The following is a 21,939-nucleotide window of genomic DNA, read 5'->3' as shown; positions in this document are numbered from 1 at the left end:
CTATTCACTCAGCTCCAACTCCTTCACTGGGCTGTATCCATAGGCCAGGCCTGGGGAGAGAGAAAGAGGGAGAGGAGAGAAGGAGAGAAGGAGAGAGGGAGAGGGAGAGGGGGAGGGAGGGAGGATGGGAGAGAGAGAGAGAGAGTGAGAGAGCACTCATGCCTATTGCTATTGTGGGATCCAGATGCTGCCATGGCTTCCCAGAGCTCCATGTCCTCCAGCCATGGTCTCCCACCCATGCAGGATGTGTAGATCAAGGTTGGGGTTTGGTACCCAGCTATGCCCGGTATATGACCCAGCTCCTACAGCCCCACAGCTGGCATATGGTCTCCAGCAGGAGGTGTCCCAGAAGTCCCTCTGACAACCCTCAGCATGGTCATTGTCCCTTCTCCCAGCCAGCTCCTCGTCTACCTCCAGAGAGGAGAATAGACAATTCGGGGGCAGATAGGAAGGGGCCTCTCCCAGCCATCTCCCAAATTCTCTCAGTGAAGCTGGAATGCAAGTGACCCACCACTGCCCAGCCAGGGACATGACACCAGCAGGCTCCAGGGCTCCGCCCTGGAGACAGCAGTCAGCTGGGCAGCCAACCCTGGGGCACACCCAGATGATGGTCCAGCGTCCCTGCTTCACCCCAGGCCTGTCCAGGTATAGTCCCTGAATGAATAGAGGCACAGTAGTGGGCCGATGGGCAGGTCTCAGGAGCACACAGCTCCTTTGTGTGCCAGGGCTGGGCAAAGAAAAACTAAATAAATGCACCAGGCCCTGGGACACTGAGCCAGTGTTCCTCTGAGCCAGTGGGGGTGGGGAAACAACAGCCCAAACTCAGGTAGAAACTGGAAAGCAGAGTCCAGAGGAGGCCAGTGGGGGGAGGGGAGCTGACCTTAAAAGAAGCTGGGATTCCAGGCCAGCCCCCCTGCATTCCCCCCTAGACCACAAGGCCACAGTCACAGAGGTGAGGTCCCCTGACCACCCATAGCTGACCCTGACTCTCTCCACCCGGTTTCTCATTTGAGCCCTTGCTGTTGCCAGAGTTTATAAAGTTGCAGCTCAGTGAAGTGAGAATCGTTGGTGGTGGGGGATGGGGAGGAGGCAAGGCTTGGTTCCTGTGAGCTGCTGATTGCAACATGTTTGCCAAACAATCAATATACAACCTAGTTTCATAAAGGTCTCTGTTTAACTGACTTCTTGCCTTGCTTAATATTGCATCCACTGATTCATTAACATTCAACACCACAGTCTGTAACTCTTTCTTGCCTCAGAGACCTGTATTTTTCTCCACAAGCACACCACATCCTTCCAGCATTCAGGGCCATTTTTACCTAGTGAAATTACCAGCAAAAAGCATAAAAATGCAGAAAACATGGCTTAATGAGGACTGTTGCTTATAGCACAAGGCCAGAAAGCACTAGCACAAGGCCAGAAAACACTGTGGCGGTTTATGTTGTCACTACTCTGAGCATGTTTCCAAATGACCATAAAGAAACACTATGATCATTGGGATTTGTAGGCAAATTCTAGCAATCAGACAAATTTGCAAACACAATACATTATGGAGGCATTGTGGGGGGGAGTGGAAAGGGACCACAAATGACCTCACACATGAAAAATATTTAGCAAAGCAATAGCTTCTTAAATATTAGCATTGTTACTATTATTACTTGTGGTCCAGATCATATCTTGGCACCTTTGCTGTTCCCTTTCTATGGGCTTTTTTTTTTTTTTTACCCATCTTATGAAGACCTAGAGCCAGGTGTGAACTGCCTGTCTGCTGCCCTCAGCTTCTTCAAACCAACCAGAGAGCCCCTAGCTGCCGGCTCCCACTGGTTCTACACAATCATCTCCATGCACAGGGGCCCCGACTCTGCACCTTGCAGTGGATGCAGGACACCTACCTGGAACATGCCCTGCTCCTCACTCACCTGTACACTCTGGCATCTGCCCCTCCCAGCCTCAGCTACTGCCATCTGGGATTCTCAGACCAGCCAAGCTCACCAGTCTCCCTCCCCACACCTCATCTCCTTCTACAGAGAGATGCTTCTACCACAACTCTCCATTCTACACTCAGCTTTGGTTTCTACAGAGCACTTGACCTGCTTTACAGTAGCATCTGCAGTCTGTCCTGCCCCCATCCCCCAAAAGAATGACAGTAACTGTAATAACTCAGCTTTCAAGGTGCAATTTGACCACTAGCTTCCCCCCTTTCCCGAAGCTTTAGGGCAAAGTCAGCTGCTCCTGTATCAGCTTCCCTGCCTTGTGTACAGTTAGAATCTCAAACTCTGTCTCCACCCCCCATTCCCCCATCACACACACTGCAGTGCCTGGCAGTTCTCCACGTGTCCAGGGCCCTGTCTGTGGACAGAAGGGCTCAGTTGAAGTCTGGGAACTTGATCTTATGTGACCTTCAGGACTGACTGTGTGAGACCTTAGCCAAGGCCTCTTATTACCTCACAAGGCTACCTGCTTCTGACGCATGCCAGGTACAATCCGCAGGACTCACTGCTAACTTAAGTGCCAGGTGAGAAGTTTGACACCTGCACTACAATAGACTCCAAGACGCACATCTGCGCACCTGGCACCTGAGGCTCATACCTATGAACTTGGAATAAAAGTACCTACTACACAAAGTCCACAGACCACTTGGTGCAGGTTTCAAGCACCTGGCAGAGTGTGTGTATATGGAGGATGGCGACACAGTAGGTGTTAAGAAGTATTCCTCAGGGAGGCACCAGTGGCTCACACCTGTAATCTTAGCTACTCAAGACTCTAGGATTACAGGAGTGAGCCACTGGAGGATTACCGTCTGAAGCCAGCCCAATTAAACAAATTCTGGAGACATGTATTTCCAATTAAGTAGCAAAAAGCCAGAACTAGAAGCATGGCTCCAGTGACAGTGCCAGCTGTGAGCATTATCACCAAACAAGTGCTTAGGCCCTGAGTTTTAAGCCCTAGCTCTGACACACACACACACACACACACACACACACACACACACACACACACACACACACACACACAAACATGGAGGAAGAGGAGGAAGAAGAGGAGGAGGAGGAGGAGAGAAATGTTTGTCCTTGTGCTACAAATCCCCCAGTCCACTTGCAGGTCACTATTTTGTTTTGTTGGAATCCATGTCACCTCTTCCACTTCTGTCAGTCCTGTCCTGAGCCCCAGGGAGAAGTGTGTTCCCTTGTCATTGGGTTTTCTGAGCCCAATACTTGAGCTCTCCCTGCTTTTTGTTGTTGTTATTGTTGTTGTTGGTTGTGGGGCTTGAACTCTGGGCCTGGGCACTGTCCCTAAGCTCTTCAGCTCAAGGCTACCGCCCTACCCCTTGAGCCACAGCCCCACTTCCTGTTTTCTAGTGATTAGTTGGGGATAAGAGTCTCATGTTCTTTAGTGCCCAGGCTGGCTTTGAACCGAGATTCTCCTATCTCAGCTTCCTGAGTAGCTAGGATTACAGGTATGAGTCACCACACCCAGCTTTTCCCTGCTTTTTTGCTTGACCTTTGTCTCCATGGTCTGAATGCATCTCAAGTCTCTCACATGAGCACCCCAGGCCTTGAAAGGAGGAAAGGCCTGCAAGCCAGGAGAAGGCTGATAATCCAGACACCCCTGAGAGGGGTTATGTAGGGGGTTGATGATCACTGAGGCTTCTTGACAGTTTTTGCACTCATAAACTCCCAGGAGGTCACAGCCACTTTGATAAGAGGGCGCCAAAGAGTGGGGTAGGTCCCAGAAACTAGAAACACTTAAACCTCAGCTTCCTCCTCTCCCACAGAGGCTAGACCATGTGACCTCTGGGAAAGCCAGAAGGTCTGGCGAGCTTTGGCGAGCACTGTAGCCTGGGTCAGCTACTGGGTGTGACAGAAAGAGCTTTAGGGCAGGACTGTAAAGGCTGTAAAGGTCCCAGCTCCACCACTTACCACCCATGACAGCTTCTGGGCCTCATTGACAAGATCTCTAAGCAGTTAGTGTTTGAGTAATTTTCCTGCTAGCTCTGGAAATGTTTTAGGTGCTGTTAACATCACCATGCCCGGCTTCTTTGTGGGATGGGCAAGTAGAAACCAAAAGCAAGGCCAAAATTAGAATACTACTTCCTCCTCCTCCTCTTCCTCCTTCTCCTCCTCCTCCTGTTCTCCTCCTCCTCCTCCTCCTCCTCCTCCTCCTCCTCCTCCTCCTCCTCCTCCTTGTTCAAGGCTAGCACTCTACCACTTGATCCACAGCATCACTTCCAGCTTTTTCTGTTTATATGGTACTGAGGAATTGAACCCAGGGCTTTGTACCTGTTAGGCAAGCACTCTACCAATCAGCCACATTCCTAGCCCCAGAATAAGAATTCTTTCATGCATTTTTATTGGGGTTTGAGCTTAGTGGCTCATGCTTCCTAGGCTGGTAGAGATACCATATGAGCCACAATCCAGCACTGATTTTTGCTGGTTATTTTGGAGATGAAGTCTCCTAGACTTTTCTGCTTAGGCTCTCTTTGAATCTCTGTAGTCCTAATCTCAACTTCCTAAGTATATGGGGTTAAAGTGTGAGCCATCAGCAATGGTTTTTGTATACTTAAAAAAATGGCCGAGGCCTTCTTTATAACCCAAATTAAAATGAGTTCCCAATTCTTCTTTCTGCTAGGCATGATCTATTTTCTAGCTTCTTAGAGTACTCCTTCTATCACCCTCCCACTCCCAGCTGAAAGCCTCAGGAAGGGCCTCTTGGACCCTCAGCTCACAGCATGCCCATGATGAGCACTGAGCATTAGGGATGGTAAGGAGGAAAGGGCCAAGGGCTCAGTGCTGAAGCTGACCCTCCACGGGCGGATGTGCACATGTCTGCACATTGCAATAGTTGCCAGCAATCCCAAAGGCCTTCCTCTCTGCCAGGCACCCCACCATGAGCACCACAAAAGTCAACCGTTCCACCCTTCACGGTCCCACCCACCCAGGTGGGTGCCTGTGAACCCACCAAAGCTTGGACAGCCAGGCCGCTGTGTGCTAAGGGAAGGCCCTGCCAGTGCAGGTAATCACATCGTAATTTTTTTTTTTTTTTGCCAGTTCTAGGGCCTGAACCCAGGGACTGGGCACTGTCTTTGGGCTTTTTCAAGGGTAGCGCTCGACCCCGTGAAGTACAACACCACTTCCAGCTTTTTCTGTGTATGTGGTACCAAGGACTCAAACCCTGAGCTTTGTGCATGTTAGGCTAGCACTCTACCACTAGGCCACACTTCCAGCCCAAAACATGGTCACTTTAGTTCTGTCAATTTTGTAGATATAAGCCATGTTGTTTTTGTTGTTTGGTGCCAGTACTGACTGAGCCTGAGCACTGCTGTCCCTTAGCTTCTTCCCTCTAGGCTAGTACTCTACCACTTGAGCCACAGCTCCACTTGCAGTGTGTGTGTGTGTGTGTGTGTGTGTGTGTGTGTGCATGTACGTACATACATATATGTATTTTGGTGGATAAGTAGAATAATAGTCTTTTGGAGACCTGTTTGCCCAAGCTGGCTTTGAACCACAATCCTCCAATGCCAGCCTCTTGAATGTCTAGGCTTACAGGCATGAGTCACCAGTAACTGCCTCATGGTGAGATTCTTTACCTTAAAAATAAGACTTTATCCCAGCACCAGTGCTCATACCTGTAATCCTAGTGACTCAGAAGGCTGAGGTCTGAAGACTAAAGTTCGAAACTAGTCTGAGCAGGAAAGCCCATGAGACTCATCTGCAATTAACCACAACAAAACAAAACAGAAACGGGGCTGTGATTCAAGTGGTACTAGCCTTGAGCACAACAGCTCAGGGACAGCATTCAGGCCCTGAGTTCAAGCCCCAGGATCAGTATACACAAACACCCCCCCCACACACACACACAAAAATATGTTTCCATACACAGTAAGGGCTTCAGGCTCTATACAACCTGCATGCACCCGAGTCTGCATCGTTCTTACCATTTCTCAGATAGAAAGCCAAGACTAAGGAAGATTAAGTAGCCTGTCCCTGAGTAGGCTCAGCCAGAATCTGAATGTAGGCTGGCCTGTCCCCAAACACCTTTCTGCCCACGTCTCCCCATGCCAGTATGTAGCTGCCCAGAGGCACCTTAGTGACTGTGCAGGGTTCTGAGCAGAAGGAGAGATGATCTCTGTTCAGAAGGGTCCCAAGTTCAGAGTCCAGAGTCCAAAGCACTAGCTACTTGGCATCAAAATCCTGTGAAATCTGATCACCTCCTCCCCCACTCTGCCCCTCCTGACCCAGATCTACTGCCTGCCTTTCCAAGTGCTGAAAGCCTGGCCCACACACTGTAGGTTTATCCAGCTCACCCTGGATAAACCTGCACTCCATCCCTTCCCCTTCCTGGGCCCCTCCCTTGGAACTGCAAGGCCCAGTCTGTGTCTAATACCAGGCTGGGGCAAACAAGGGCTGGCATGCTCCCCTCGGAGCAGCCCTCCCCTCTCCCCTCAGCTGCTCTGCAAGTGGCCGGTTTAAGCTGCCCAGGCATTCAGTTTCCTTCATTAGAATGTCAGCACTGGCCACTGGGCCCATTCCAGCACAGCAGGGATGAAAGAGGGAAAAAGTGTAATGGAGTGGCCTTCCCCCTGCCACTGAGCCAGGGTGAGGGGTGGAAATGCGGTGCAGTACTGGGTCCTTTAATGGCCTTGCCAGAGCCAGGCAACCTGACAGGAGATGGGCCACAAAGGCCACTCTGAGTGTAGGTCAGAAAGGACAGGGGGAGAATACAATCAGAGAGAAAGGCTGCACATGGAGAGAGGGAGAGGAGACCTTGGAGGATGCAGCTTTCTGGAATACTCCAACTCTAGACAGCTAGAGGCAAAGATGGAATGAGGTCACCTAGCCTGGGCTCCCATTTTTTTCCCTAGATGAGGAAGTAATCCTGTTGATCTGGAGAGGGATGTGTGAAAACATTCCCTTAGATCAAAATGCGGAGAGAACCTTCCAGAAAAGGGCTGCATGTCCTTCTGTGGAACTTGTAGGGTCACTGGTTTTCTGGAAACTGTGCCTATCTGGATAATGGGATTGAGGAGCTCATTCTTTCCCAGAGGGTATGGTGAGGCAGGAGAGGTTGGGCAGTGGAGAGAGAGAGTATTTCAAGGCCAAGCTATTACCCATGGGCAGAGTGGCAGCTCTTTTTCCAGGAGTCCTGTTATTGTCAGGTGCACTGTGCACCAGGTAAGTGATACTGTAAGTGCAAGAGGATTGATCAGGGCTGAGGGTTTCCCTGCAGGGTTGGAGAGGAACGGCTCAGAGTCTGGACATCCAGGAAAGAGTCCTCAACAGTGACTCAAACATAGGCACAATCATTGTCAAGCCTGCAAGTCTAGTGAGGAGAGGCAACAGCAGAGAATGACCAATGCTGGCTGCTTTCACAGGGTGGAGGGAGGTTCAGGAGACCCATGCTCATTGGGGCTATGATGCCAGCCAGCTGAGAACCCCTGGCCTCCTGCATCTGTGCCCAAAGTGAAACTCCTCAGGGACCCCACATGACTGTCGGACAGTCTACCACATGCCAGACACTGTTTGAGCTGTCCCCTTTATCTTATTTCCTCCCCACCAGTATAGTAGGGGATCTAACATGTCAGTTTGCAGACAGGGAAACTGTGGCTCAGAAAGGTTCCTGGGCAAGGTGAGGATGCAGAGTGACAAATGGCAGGACTGGGACTCACCATCCTGCCTGCCTAGAACCCCAGTGCTCCACTAAGGGGAGCTGCTTCCTTGCAAGTGCTCGTTATGTAACAAGACTGTGCCTGGTGGTTCCAGCCAGTGGCTGCCTCCCTGCTTTTATTGCTTAAGCTCTACTGGCTTCAAGGAATGTTCCTTGGAGGAAGCAGAGCAAGTGCACAGGCAGCCTCACGATCAGGCTCCAATCATACATTTTGGGGACCAAACACTGAGACGGGGGGGGGGGTGAAGGATGCTCCCGGAGGTGAAGCAGAGAGACTCACTCTGCAAACCCAGACTGACGATGGTGATAGAGACTCAGTCCCAGGTCAGCCCTTGCAACCAGTCAGCCATGGAACCTTGGGACAGTGTCCTGTTCTCTGGGTACCTCAGTGTACCTGATCCAAGACTTCATTTGATTGATTGATTGATTGATTGGTTGATTGACTGTGTCAGTCCTGGAGTTGCAATTCAGAGCCATGGCTTTTTCACTCAACGGTGGCATTCTACCACTTGAGCCACAGCTCCCCTTCCAGTTTTTTTTTTAAGTATTTAATTAGAGATAAGTCTTACAAACCATTCCCCCAGGTTGGCTTTGAACCTTCATCCTCTGGTTTCAGCCTCCTGAGTAGCTAGAATTACAGGCATGAGCCTTCAGTGCCCAACTCTTCCAAAATTTCAAATATACCCTACAAATCCAAACTGCTCATCTGGCCCTGGATCATGTTCATGCATTCAGAGAGCTGGCCAGCTTCTCAAACTTCCAGTGTCCAAACCAAACCACCAACCAATTAAATCAGGAGTTTAAAAAAACTTCTCAGGTAATTCTAACAAATGACCAAGAACACCCTATGACCTACAGCAGTGCCTGGCTGACTTTGGTGTGCCTTGGCATGGATGGCCTGGGCTGACCTGGGCTGTAATCAGGAGTAACCACTAACCAGTCTCCAATACACACAGATGACATGTCCCGGGTATCAGGGTCACAGGAGCACTGGCAAGGATGCACAGGTTCCCCAAAGAGTGCTCCAGAGGTGCAGAAGGGTTTCTTGGCCAAGTCTGTAGTCACTGGTGGCCCTTTGTGGCAGTCTGGAAGGGCCTGGCATGTCATAGCTCTAAAGAACTCATTTACTTCTGTCAGGCTATAAATGGCTCCCAGAATGCCATGGGCAACCAAGTGCTCAGGAAGCCTGGTGTTGTGGGGGTGATTCTCAGTCATGCATACCACAGACCAGCCAAAGGCTCCATGGGGTAATGGAAGTGTGGGTGGTGGTGTCTCAGTCTGCCACCCCTGGGCCTCTAAAGGTATTTATCCCACAGGTGGGGCTGTGGGTGGTGGAGACTTTGATGCTGGTGGAGCCATGGGGCCAGTGATAATTCAGCACCCGGCCCAGCCAGAGGCTACACACAGTGTTGCTCTTTTCTGTAAAAAGACAATTCTCAGGAGAAAGCTACCTGCTATTGGGTAGTCCTGGGAGGGAGGGGAGAGAAAATGAAGAGGCTCAAGAAATGAACGCTTCTTTGTCAAGAGCAAAGTAGTCACAGTGACAGCCACTCAGGTCTCTGGCACTGTCTGGCCGCTGAGCTCCGGCACGATCTAGCCAGTGGTATTAGGCCTTCCTCTCTGTTTTCCTGGAATCCTCACTAGAAGACCAAGGGTGGGGGAGGGGCGGGGGAAGGAGGCACCCAAATGAGATCCATTTCACAGACTGAGAAACTGAGGCTGGGAGAGGTAATTGAGTAGTTTGCTCACAGTTTCACTGGGAAAGACCAAGCTGTGATTCAGACCTAGGTCTTTCTGTGTCAAAAGGTGTGCTTGGCCAGCCCATACCTCCCATCCACAGAAGGAGGCTGACTGCTCACTCAGGCCTGTGCTTGAGGTGAGCATTTTAAAGCCTTTTAAGAAAAAAAAAAAATAGAGCTGGGATGTGGTGGCTCAGGTCTGTAATCCAAGTTACCACAGAAGACAAAGGTAAGAGGATTGTTAGAACAGATTCTACCTGAAAAACAAATGAAACAGCAAAAACAATAACAAAAAACCCCCAAAGGACTGGGTAGGAGACTCAAAAGGTGAAGTCAATACTTAGTAAGCTCAAGGCCTCAAGTTCAATCTCAAGTTCGGTCCTAAAGACCAACAGCAGACTCATGCTTGGGTAGCTCACTCCTATAATCCTAGCTATTCAGGAGGCTGAGATCTGAAGATCACAGTTTGAAGCCATTCAGGCAGAAGTCTGTAAGACCACCAGAATGGGCAGTGGTGCTGTGGCTCAAAATGGAAGAGAAATAGCTCTATAGCTCAATATAGCTCCAGCTCAATAGCTGGAGCCCCTGGCCTCCAGAAGCTCAGAAACTAGTGATTAAAAAAATAAAAACAAAAACAGAAAACAAAACAAACCTATAATCTGATGGGCAGGTTATCCCCGTGTTACAAATGAAGTTATTAGCTCCAGAGAGGACAAGTGATTTCCCAGTGTCACACAGCCCCAGGACCTTTGCACCGTTTAGGGTACTTTACACTACTTGTGTAATTAGTTGAGGTAGGGAGGGACTTGAGGAGGGTAGGCCTGAGAGAGATGGAGGCAGGCCTCCAAGGGAAGTAGTCAGCAGAGAGGATGATGCAACTGCTAACAGCCATGATGTGTGAAGGCTAGGACAAGGCCTGTTGTGTTCAGTTGCACAACTTGTGTACTGCACACTTGGAGGTGTGTAGCCACAAAAGGACACTCTCCACACGCCTAGATGTGGAGCCACAAGCCCTTTAATATCTAGGTGACGGCTGCCAGGCAAACCCCACTGTTGTCTCACCAGCTCCTGGGGAGGAAGTAGCAGCTACATCCCAAACCCGTACTGCCTGCCACGTCCAGGGCCAGTCAGTCAGGCTGGCAGGCTGCCTCCTGTGACCGAGAGGCTCTGAGGAAGCCTGGAGCATCCGAAAGGCTCCCAGAAGTCCTGAGAGCAGGAAGCCTCTCCACCAGACCCCTTGCAGAGCAAACTTCTTAACCTCCACCCCAAGGGGCACCAGGGGAGACCCTTCTATTCTGTGTTTTTAATAAACTGGGGTTTACTCAGAGGCCACCTCAAGGACTGGAGAGCCTCTACTTCCTCCTCTTCTTTCTCTTCCTTTTTCTTTTTCTTAGTGCTCCTACTAGGGCTTGAACTCAGGGTCTGGGCACCGTCCCTTAACCTTTTCACGCAACGCTGTCACTCTACCACTTGAGCCACAACTCCACTTCTCACATTTTGGTAACCACCAAAAAGTGGCTAGAGACTGTCCTGCCCAGGCTGGCTTTGAACCTGGATCTTTAGCTCTCAGCTTCCTGAGTAAGCTAGGATTACAGGTGTGAGGTACCAGAGTACAACTAGCAAGAAGTTTTTTCTCAGGCAAAATCCTAAGAAGAATGTGTTAGGTCGAGTAATCTGACTTGCAGAAAGTTGGGAAATTCTCCCTGGAAGGTTGCTTTACTCTGAGCCAAAGGAGCAGAGGCAAAATGAGGGCAGTGTTTTGCAGGCAGGTTAGATTCAATTGAGCTCTCTGAGAGGAACTTGATATGGGGATGGAGAATGGAAAACAAGAGAAGAAGGTTTAGCATGCCTAGGACTGCTGACTTTCTCCCAGCTCACCTATAAATTTAGGAATTCAGGACTGAGCTCTCTAGAGGGCATGGGCAGCCATCTGCAGCCATCTATCCTGACCCTGCAAAGCTGATGCTTCCTATAACAGCTATGGTCCAGCCACCCACCTCAGGGGACAGTGCACTTATATTAAAAGGTCTCTCAGGAGAAGGTGTCTGGTCTGGAAAACCACCAGCCACTGCACAAGAAAGAAGGATCACATTGGGTTGGTCAGGACAACTGTCTTAAAATCGATCCTGGTTATAAAGTCCCCTGGGCACAGAGAAGAGAGGAACTTAGCTTCTCACCCACAGATTTAGTTAGATATAGAAAAGACAACTTTAAAGATGGTTTTGCAGCCCAGTGCTGGTGGCTCACATCTGTAATTCTAGTTACTCAAGAGGCTGAGATCTGAGGATCATGGCTCAAAGCCAGCCCAGGCAGAAAAGTCTGTGAGACTCTTATCTCCAATTAACTACCAAAAAACCAGAAATGGTACTGTGGTTCAAAGTGATAGAGTGCTAGCCTTGAGCAAAGAGCTCAGGGACAGTGCCCAGGCCCCGAGAGAAAGAAAAAAGATGGTTTTGCTGGTCCTGTGAATGTATTGAAAACCTCCTAACTTTGAGTCTGTGCCCTTTGATCTGAGCTATTCTCTGCTGCAGTCAACTTTACAAACACCGTGGGCTCCAAGAAAGACCAGATTCACAGATAAGCAATCTTGTCAGGAAGGCAAACTGCCCTTCAAACATGTGATGTCTTCTTATCTTAAAGAAAACAGCCAAAAATTCTGGAGACCTCCTTGTTCCTGTTTTGTTGGGGTAATAAAGTAACTTCTCTGGAATTCCTCCAAGGACTTGGACTGAGCTAATGGTCAACCAGGCCCCACAAATAGGACCTGGGACTGTTTCAGCTCCGCATACCTTTCTCAGTCCCTGTCCTAATTCTTCTTGCCTAACTTAAGACAACGTCTAGACCTCAGTAGACAGCTGAGGATGTACTGAAGTGCTGTCTTCCCATGGTAGCCATGTCACACATGCTTTCTCTGTCCTTCGCCGTATCTCTTTATTTGGCATATGGGGGTAAGTGGCTGGACCTAACTTAGAACTCCTGAACCTTGGAACTGGGGTCCAAAACCCCAGTTTTGGAAGAGAGGATGACTGTATATGAAGAAAGGAGTTGGGTGGGGAGGGAGGTAGAGGCCTGCAGAGAGGACAGCTATCACCCTCACAGGCCACTTGGATCTAAGAATTTTTTTTTGCCAGTCCTGGGGTCTGAACTCAGGGCCTGAGCACTGTCCTTGGGCTTTCCTCAAGGCTAGCACTCTACCACGTGAGCCACATACCATTTTCCAGCTTTTCTATGTATGTGGTACTGAGGAATCGAACCTAGGTCTTCATGCATGCTATACAAGCACTCTACCACTAGGCCAAACTCCCAGTCCCTAAGAATTATTTTGAGCTGAAGGCAAGAGAGAAACTGAAGACATCAAAGCAGCAGATTGCCCTCTCCATGAGCCTGAGAGCTGGGCTAACACAACTTCACATTTGTAGGGGTGCCCACTTCCAACTCTTTCCAGGAAGAAGAGAAGGATAGAGAAGTCTGCAGAACAAATTTAAACAACCCAGAACTAACCTACTTTCCTAATTATCATTCCAAAATTTACTGCTCCTAAGAATTTCTTTTCCTTTTTCTGTTAATCTCTTGCTCTCTGTATCTCTGTCTCTGTCTCTCTCTGTGTGTGTGTATGTGTATGTGTGTGTTACTGGGGTTTAAACTTAAGCAAGTGCTCTACCACCTCCAGCCCTTTTTGTGTTGGTTATTTTGGAAGTAGAGTCTTGCTTCATGTCCCAAGTGGAGTGACAGGCTCATGCCACTGTCCCCAGTCATTGATTGAATTAGAATTTCATTTTGATGCCCCCCTTCCACCCCCCTCTCACCTCAAGCTGCAATACTCCAATCTGTACTTCCTAATCAGCTAAGACTGCAAGCTTCAGCTACCATGTTCAGTTAGCTGTGTCCTATTCTTAGCCATTTAAATTGTTCTGGTCAAGATTAGGAGTATAGCAACATCAGGATGAAAACAGCTATTTATCTCTCTAATAAAATGTTGGAGCATTTTTCCTTGGGCCCAGCAGATGTTGATTTCCTGTGATCTCCTAGGCCAGTCCCTGCCTTAGGAAAAGGTCTGACAAAAGGGTAGGTCAGTTCCTGAGACTGCCTGAGACTGTGGACTAGGCTTGGCTAGCAGTCCTAGGGGAAAAGATTTTTATTCAAACAAGATCTGTTTTATAATCTGTGTATCAGGCATTGAGACATTCCGGCATTTTCTAGGTAACTGTGCTGCATTCCTATTTTTCATTTTCACAAAAACTTTGTGAGAAAAAATCCAGTTACAACGCACAGTTAGCAAGGAAAGAAAATGAGGGTCTTGATCCACAATTCTCTGGACCTCAACCTCCTGAGTAGCTAGAATTACAGACATGAACCAAACAAATAAAAACAAATGAGTTAACCATTTGCCTCCAGAGCTTATGTGTTCAGAAACACTAAAGTTTGCCTCTGGGTTTGGATGCCAATACTACCGCCCCCCTTCCTGCCCGCCCCCCCCCCCCCCCCGGCCGTTCCCAACGGGTGCGCTGGTCCTAGCTCTCACCTGCACTGGGACTAGGCCTGAATTCTAGGAGGTCCCCCCCTCTACTCCTCCCCACCTCCAGGAGGCTGCACAAGCTGGCGGGAGGCCTTGGGAAAAGGCAAAACAGTGACAGAAGCAAGTGGCTAAATACCATGCCTGGCAGAACATCTGTCTTTTCTGTCATTGAGAGCCCTTCTGAGCCCTCTTCTGGAAGGGTTTGTTTTGGTGGACTTTGATCAAGTCCACCCCGTGGCTCCTGGGTTTCTAGGTGGAGGCTTGCCTATTGCTGGCACAGAGGCCCCTTCCCACTCTCTGCTTGTCCATCTACCATGCTTCAAGTAGGCACAGCTAGGACCAAATAGCCAGGTGTCCTTATCTTGAGACTCCAGACCAGTGCCTTGGTTTACAACCCCTCCTTCCCTGCCCTCTCTCCTTGACCAGCTAAAACCGTTGTGGCTGGCGCCAGACCAGAATTAATAGGTCTCTAATAGGTTAGGGTCTTGAACAGATGCCTGGTCTCCTCCCTTCCTCCAGCTGGGACCCATTTTGCACATTATCTATGTCCCACTATTAGTTATTCGTTACTTTCTCACCAATCTCTCACCCCTTCCTCCCCCACCTCCTTCAATGCCAGCCTTCCCATGACCCACTATAAAAGTGCCAGCCTATAAGCAGGAGTGAGTTTCTAGCTTTGGCTGGAGGGTCCCCTCAGCAGGGTTTCCTCCTAAATAAACCTATGCTGGCCTTGAGCTGTCTCTGAATATTCTCTGCATCTTTTGAATTTTACATGAGACATAGCTTGAGTGGCACAGGGGAAGTCCTGCCATGCCCCTCCTCCAGCCTCCTGGGGAACAGGCTGGGCACACGTGGGCAAGTAAGACGAGGGATAGACAGTGCTCTGTCTAGACTCTGATAGACAGTGCTGTGATCACCAGGTATGAAGTTCCTTGAGCTGGTTGGTTAGGGAAGGCTTCTCTGAGGATGTGCTCACACTTGATAGAAGTTTGAGGGACACAGGTCATTAGTAGGGGGACAGCAAGGCAACAGCCTCAGTTTAAAAATAGAGAGCAAGCCAGGCGCAGTGGCTCACGCCTGTAATCCTAGCTACTCAGGAGGCTGAGATCTGAGGATCTCGGTTCAAAGCCAGCCTGGGCACTAAAGAACATGAGACTAATCTCCAGTGAATCACTAGAAAACAGGAAGTGGGCTGTAGCTCAAGGGGCTGAAGAGTTCATGGAGAGTGCCCAGGCCAAGTTCAAGCCCCATGACCCACACACACACAAAAAAAACAAAACCAAAACCATAAAAAGCAAAGACTGCCTGATGGTTGGGCTTCCTAGCCTTTCCTTTGCATCCTACAACTTGCAGTCAGGTTCCTGCTTAAGTTCCGTACATGTGAATCTTTTAAGGCATGTCTGACTCAACCCTGGAGATCCCTAACCTACCTCACCACCACCCCCTTCCAAAAGATCCTGATATGCTAGGATATGTTGCTTTTCCCAGACTACTGGAGAGGTGCCTAGAAGTCTCCAGTCATTGCCATAAACCTGCAGTTGCTGGATTCCAGAATCAGGAGCCTCACAGACAGATCACCCCACACTGAGACTTACACCTTCCCAACAGGAGCAATGACCACATGGAAGCCGGTTGTCTCCTCATGTCTCCCGCCTCTGCTGTGAGGACAGGGCTGAGGACCTCTCTGGAGCCATTCTGCACAGCCAGGATTGAGATGACTGATCAGCCTGGCTATACTTTGACCACAGATAGCATTTTCCTGCCCCAAGGCTTGCTTATTTAAACCTAGAGCTCATACCAGTGTCTTGAAGATGGGCTGAGATGTTTGATCTCCTGTCTTTCCATTAGGATCATACTGATCCAGTTCTTTTCCTGGCTTTTCCACCAATGTGTTTCCGTGGGAATGTTGGGATAGTCCATCAGATCGAATCTGTTCCGACCCCTTCCAGTGCCAGGGCCTCTGGCCTAGGACTCCAGAAGCAAACAACAAAGCAAAACAAAACAAAATGAAAGCCAGGTGCCAGTGGCTCACAGCTGTAATCCTAGCTACTCAGGAGACTGAATGAGACTCCAATTAAACACCATAAAACTGGAAGAAGGCCGGGAGTTTGGCCTACTTGTAGAGTGCTTGCCTAGCATGCATGAAGACTGGGTTAGATTCCTCGGTACCATATACATAGGAAAAGCTGTAAATGCAGCTATGGCATATGTGGGAGAGCTCTCTTCTTGAGAAAGCCCAAGGACAGCTCTCAGGCCCTGAGTTCAAGCACCGGGTCTGGCAAACAACAACAACAACAAACCTGGAAGTAGTGTTACAGCTCAAAGTGGTAGAGCCTTGAGCTAAAAAGAAGGACAGAAGGAAAGAAAGGAAAGGAAGGGAACCCTTCTTGGACCTCTCTTCCCTACCTCGGTTTATTTTTATTCTGTTTTAATTTTATTTTGCTGCTGGATATGAACCTAGGGCCTATACTTCCTGCTCCTACTGGAAGATTTAAATTGAAACTGCAGTACCCCATAAGATTAGAAAATCAAGAAAGGCAAATCAAAACCAAGAGACATCTCAGACATCTAAGTTTTCAAAAATGCCAATGTTGCTGGTGGCTCATACTGGAAATCTGAGCTACTTGGGAGACTGACAGAGGAATGATTTTGGGTTGAGGACAGCTGGGACAGAAAAGCTCACAAAACTCTACCTATCTCCAAAATAACCAGCAAAAGCAGAGCTGGAAGAGTGGCTCAAGTGGTGGAATACCAGCTTTGAGTAAAAAACCTAAGGGAGTGAGAGTCCTGGCACTGAACTTAAGCCCTGACACTGGTGTGCACATGCATGCACACGCACACACAGAGTCAAATGCCATAACATCAACAATTAACTTTTGAATGGTACAGCAAAATCAAAAGGCCCTTTCAAAACAAAATAGTGCGCGTGCACACACACACACACACACACACTTCAGAGTATGTGAATATAGCAAAATACGCTTACAATTGCTGAATCTAAATGAAGGGTATGTGGTATTCATTGTTTTGCTCATCACTTTTATAAACATTGATACTGCTCAAATAAGAAGCCAGAGAAAAGTTCACATGCTCCATTCATTTCTTTCTCACAACAGGAGCCTAAGCCCTCAGAGCTGCCTACATTGAATGGCACAGGATCTCTCCAGCAAGACTACCATTAGGCCCTGACTGTAAAGTGCCTGGCCATGTCCTGTAGACCCTGCAGGGCCTCTCTCTATAAAAGCAAAGCCATGGCTCATTGGATGCCAAGAATTCTTCCTGCTGGTTTTATGGGGACTGTGCATGCCTTGAGCCAGGGCCCTGTGATCCCAAACTTTCCCCTAAGGATATCTTCCAGGCCATTTGAAAAGGGCAGGGATATTTGTTGAGCTATCAGGCTGGGCGAGGCATTGGCCATTTTCAAGATATGAGACTCTTCTTCCCAGCCCAGCCTCTGCTTCTATCCTTAGACAAAATGTTGCCACATTCCAGGAGTCCACACCTGTATGCTCACGGCTTCCTGGAATGGAATTCCCGCTGGACTTCAAAATGCTCAGGCCAGGCTTGGTGTGGGTGGCTCATGCCTGTAATCTAGCTTCTTAGGAGGCTGAGATCTGAGGATTGCAGTTCAAAGCCAGCTGAGGTGGGAAAGTCCATGAAACTCTTCTCTCTCTAATTAACCATTAGAAAACTGGAAGTGGCACTGTGGCTCAATTTGGTAGAGTGCTAACCTTGAGTGAAAAAGCCCAGGGACAGCACTCAGGCCCTGAGTTCCAGCTCCATGACTGGCAAAACAAAGATGTTCAGGCCTAGGTTTTAGTCCTGGAAGTTTGGGTAGGCAATGAGACAATTACAAACTCCTAGGTGATTCTTGGTATAGACATTTCCTTTTCAAGCCTCAGTTTGCATGATTATCTGGGGAACTTTCAAAAATTAGATCATTGAAAAAAAATAGATCCTTGGAGCTGGGCACTGGTGGCTCACACCTATAATCCTAGCTACGCAGGAGGCTGAGATCTGAGGACTGAGCCTTAAAGACAAACCAGGCATAAAACTATGTAAGACTCTTTTCTCTAATTCAACAGCTGAAAGCATAGCCATAGCTTAAAAAGTAAAGTGCTAGCCTTGAGCATAAAAGCCAAGGAAGAGCTCAAAGCCCTGAGTTCAAGCCGCAGTACCTTCATACATACACACACACACACACACACACACACACACACACACACACACACACACACACGTGTAGATAACTGGATTTCTCCCCAGATAAGTTAATGAGGATTAACTGGATTTCTCCCCAGACGAGTTGCAATCTATGGGAGAGGAGGTTTCAGTATTGTCTCGCAGCTCTTGGTTGCAGTGTATACAGAGTAGGAAAGCCCTGGCTTAGACTGTGCTCTTTGTGAGAACTAACATCTGTCTAGGGTAACGTTTGTATTGGTGTGTTTCCCCACAGGTGCCAGTGGCAGAGGTCCACTTAGCTTGCGGATGTGGGAATCAGTAGGCTAAGGCAGGTTCTCAAAAGAATTGGAGATAAGCCATGCGCACAGATGGTAAAAGGATGAATGTTAAAAAAGACTGCAAAGACAGGGTTAATAAAACCAAAATGCTTCCCTTTCTTCAGCTTTGAAAAGACATAACGTAAGTGGCCATTCTCTAATGTTTTATCAAGCTACACAGAAGTAAAAATCCTGGCCAGGCCCCAGTGGTTCATTCAGGAGGCTAAAACTTAAAGGATTGAGGTTTGAAACCAGTCTGGACAGAAAAGTTCTTAAGACTTCATCTCTAACCAGCAAAATGCTTCAGTGGAGATGTGACTCAAGTGGTAGAACACTAGCCATGAGCAAGCAAACTGATCAACCACGAGGCCTTGTATCAGCAAAAGTAAACAGAATTGGGCTGGGAGTATGGCTTAGTGGTAGAATGTTTGCCTAGCATGCAAAGCCCTGGGTTAGATTCCTCATTACCACATACACAGAAAAAAGGCAGAATTGGAGCTGTGGCTCAAGTGGTAGAGCACTAGCTTTGAGCACAGACAGGCTCAGGGACAGAGCCCAGGCCCTGAGTTCAGGCACCAAAACAAAAAAAAGTGTAATTAAGCAGAACTATGAGACATCTTCCAACACCTTCAAGCAGTATGCCACAGCCCTGTCTCCACCGCACAGCAGAATCACAGCACTGTTTGTCAGAAAACATAATTTTAGAACTTAAAGTGCCATGACATATGTGTTTGAGAAATGCTGGCTTCAGGATGAATGAAATGAGGTGATGGTGGGATTAGCACTTAGGCTGTAAACTCCCTCAGGCCTGTCTAGAAAGATCAGGACAGAGCTGTAAAACCTGGCAGCACTTTCTAAATATGAGCTGAAGTTATCTGGAGCTCAGGCTGAAGTCTGGATGCAAAGACACCTTGTTTGTTTGGCTAGCACAAAGAGCTGCTGGCTCCAATGTGGCCAGGAGATAGAGTAGAAAAGAAAAGCTGGATCTCTTCCTTCCCCTAGACAATACTAGCCCCATGGATTAAAAGCTTCAAATAGCAACTTCAAATACCCAAAATAAAAATAAAATAGAGGAGTTGGGAGTGTGGCTCAGTGAAAGAGTGCTTGCCTAACATGCATGAAGCCCTGGGTTTGATTCCTCAGTACCACATACACAGAAAAGGCCAGGAGTGGCACTGTGGCTCAGGTGGTAGAGCACTAGCCTTGAACAAAGAAAGGCTCACGAACAGAGCCCAAGCCCTGAGTTCAAGCCCTAGGACTGGCCATACATACATACATACATACATACATACGAAGCTGGGCACTGGTAACTCATGCTGATAAGCTAACTACTTAGGAGGCTGAGACTTGAGGATTGTAGTTCAATGCCAGCATGGGCAGGAAAGTCCATGAGACTCTTATCTCCAATTAACTACCAAAAAGCCAGAAGTGAAGCTATGGTTTAAGTGGCAGAACACTAGCCTTGAGTACAAAAGCTCAAAGACAGTGCCTAGGCCCCGAATTTAAGCCTTTGGACTGGCTGGTGCGCGCGTGCGTGTGCACACACACACACACACACACACACACACACATTTTTTTTAAGAAAAGAAGGCTGGGGGTGGAACTTAGTGGTATAACCTGGGATGAGAAGACCCAAGACCTTGGTTTCAGGGTGATTCCCAGCACCAAACCAACCAGCCAGCCAACCAAACGCAACCACATCTGCCGCAAACACATACTGGCTCTGCACATCTTCCCTAAGCAATGCAGGGCAGTAACTACTTGCATAGCATTTCCACATATGAGGCTTCATAAGGAACCTGAAGGGGACTTTATGGACACTGTGCTGCTTTTATGAGGGGCTTAAGCATCCACAGATTTAGGTCCTGAAGCCAACCTCCGCAGCACTCAGCTCTGAGCTCACACGAGTCTGAGTAGGCTGCAGTGGAGGAGATGGCAGGGGACTGGCAGCTTGTGGGGTTACTGCAGATGACTGGAGAGATGATGATAAAAGTGTATACACCCATGTGTAGACAGAGCGTGTAGACAGAGCTGGTGGCCGGGTTGTGTATGTAGGTGAATGACAAAGTAACCAGGATCTCCTAGAACTGTGAGTCAGGCTTTAGCCTACCAGGCTCACCATTCACCATTGACACCTGTGGAGACACAGCTCCTGCACCCTCCCCACAAAAGCACTCACATGAGGACTAGGGGTCAAACAACACACAGTCCTCCTCTGAGGGGGTCCAGGTACAGGAGGAGTTCCTGAGTCATCAGTCTGGGGACACTAGTCCTGGTCACAGGGGCTCTTCCACACACGCTCAGTGTCCCCTCCAACCAGACTCAACAGATTGTAAAACTCACTCCACAGCCTGCTTCACCATGGAGCTGCCCAACCCCGGCCCTGGCAGAAGCTATGTCACCCTGCACAGTGGCCAGGGTCAGGGGGTCACTGGGCAGGGGAGAGGGGCAGGACAGACAGAAAGTTCTGAAGTGGATGACAGCTGTCTTCTCACCAGCCAACACAGATACTGTCCACCCAGCCCTCCTCAGAGGGCAACGGCAGAGCCCCTACCTGGTCTCAGCCATGCTGAGAGAAGGGCTATGTCCCAGCTCCTCAGATCTGCATTCCTTGGGGACACTGGCACTGGGGAGATGGCTGCCTCCTCAGACTCTGTCTCAGGCTGACCTCTAGGGGATGGCTGGGACACAGCAGGGCGCTGAAAGCCTAGTACAGGATTGAGGTGGGCCTCAGGCTAGCCCCTCTGTTGGCAAGCTGGTTTGCCAACTGTCCCCTCTCCACCCTGGTGGCACTCAGAAACCCAAGGAAGGGTCAAAGCTCAGGTCAGCCAAGCTGAGGAACTCATAAAGCTGCTACTGTGTCCACTGGGGACACTGTGTCATAGGAGCTGGACTGGGCTCTGGCCAGATGAGTCACCATTAGGGCAAGACTTATATGGAGCACAGAAAGGGGTTTTCTCAGGAGATTCTAAAAATACAATGCTAAAGCTGGGCGCTGGTGTCTTGTGCCTGTAATACTAGCTAATCAGGAAGCTGAGATCTGAGGATCACAGTTCAAAGCCTGGGCAATAAAGTCTGTGAGATTCTTATGTCTAATTAACCACCAGAAAACTGGAAGTAAAGGTATGGTACCAAGTGGTAAAGTGCTAGCTTTGAATGAAAAAGCTCAGGGACAGTGGCCAGGCCCTGAGTTCAAGGCCCACAATTGACAACAACAACAAACAACAATAAATGTACAGACACCCTCATAATCACACAGTTGCGTGGGGAAGGCGTGGAAGAGCCAGGTCTCTGTCATGGTTTCCTCATCGCTGTTGATTTGGGATGCACGCAATATTGCTCACAGAGATGAATCCCCTCTTGGGAATTTAGCTCCTCCCCACTGTTTTCCATCTCTTATCTGGGCCCCTGCATCTCCTCTGGAAGGGTGGATAGTATAGCACCCACAAAGACAGTCATGGGCACGTCCTGCTCCCGGTCACGGATGGTGACCTTAGGGCTCCACTCTGCTCTCCAGCTC

General features: G+C 48.9%; 1 protein-coding gene across 1 annotated transcript in view; it reads right to left on the bottom strand.

Annotated features, from left to right (window-relative positions):
• Nf1 (neurofibromin 1) overlaps positions 1 to 21,939 on the bottom strand; it is a 73,338-nt gene continuing 51,399 nt past the window's right edge. Inside the window, exon 6 of the mRNA XM_090351512.1 lies at positions 1 to 50. Within this exon, the coding sequence (XP_090207638.1) occupies positions 1 to 50 (50 nt within the window). The remainder of the gene's footprint in view (positions 51 to 21,939) is intronic.

This window comes from Megascapheus bottae, chromosome 17 (genome assembly GCF_031878675.1).
Source record: "Megascapheus bottae isolate mThoBot1 chromosome 17, mThoBot2.hap1, whole genome shotgun sequence".
In the NCBI taxonomy this organism is placed as follows: domain Eukaryota; kingdom Metazoa; phylum Chordata; class Mammalia; order Rodentia; family Geomyidae; genus Megascapheus; species Megascapheus bottae.
Note: the sequence above shows the minus strand (reverse complement) of the source record. Positions and strands in the feature narration are given on the sequence as shown.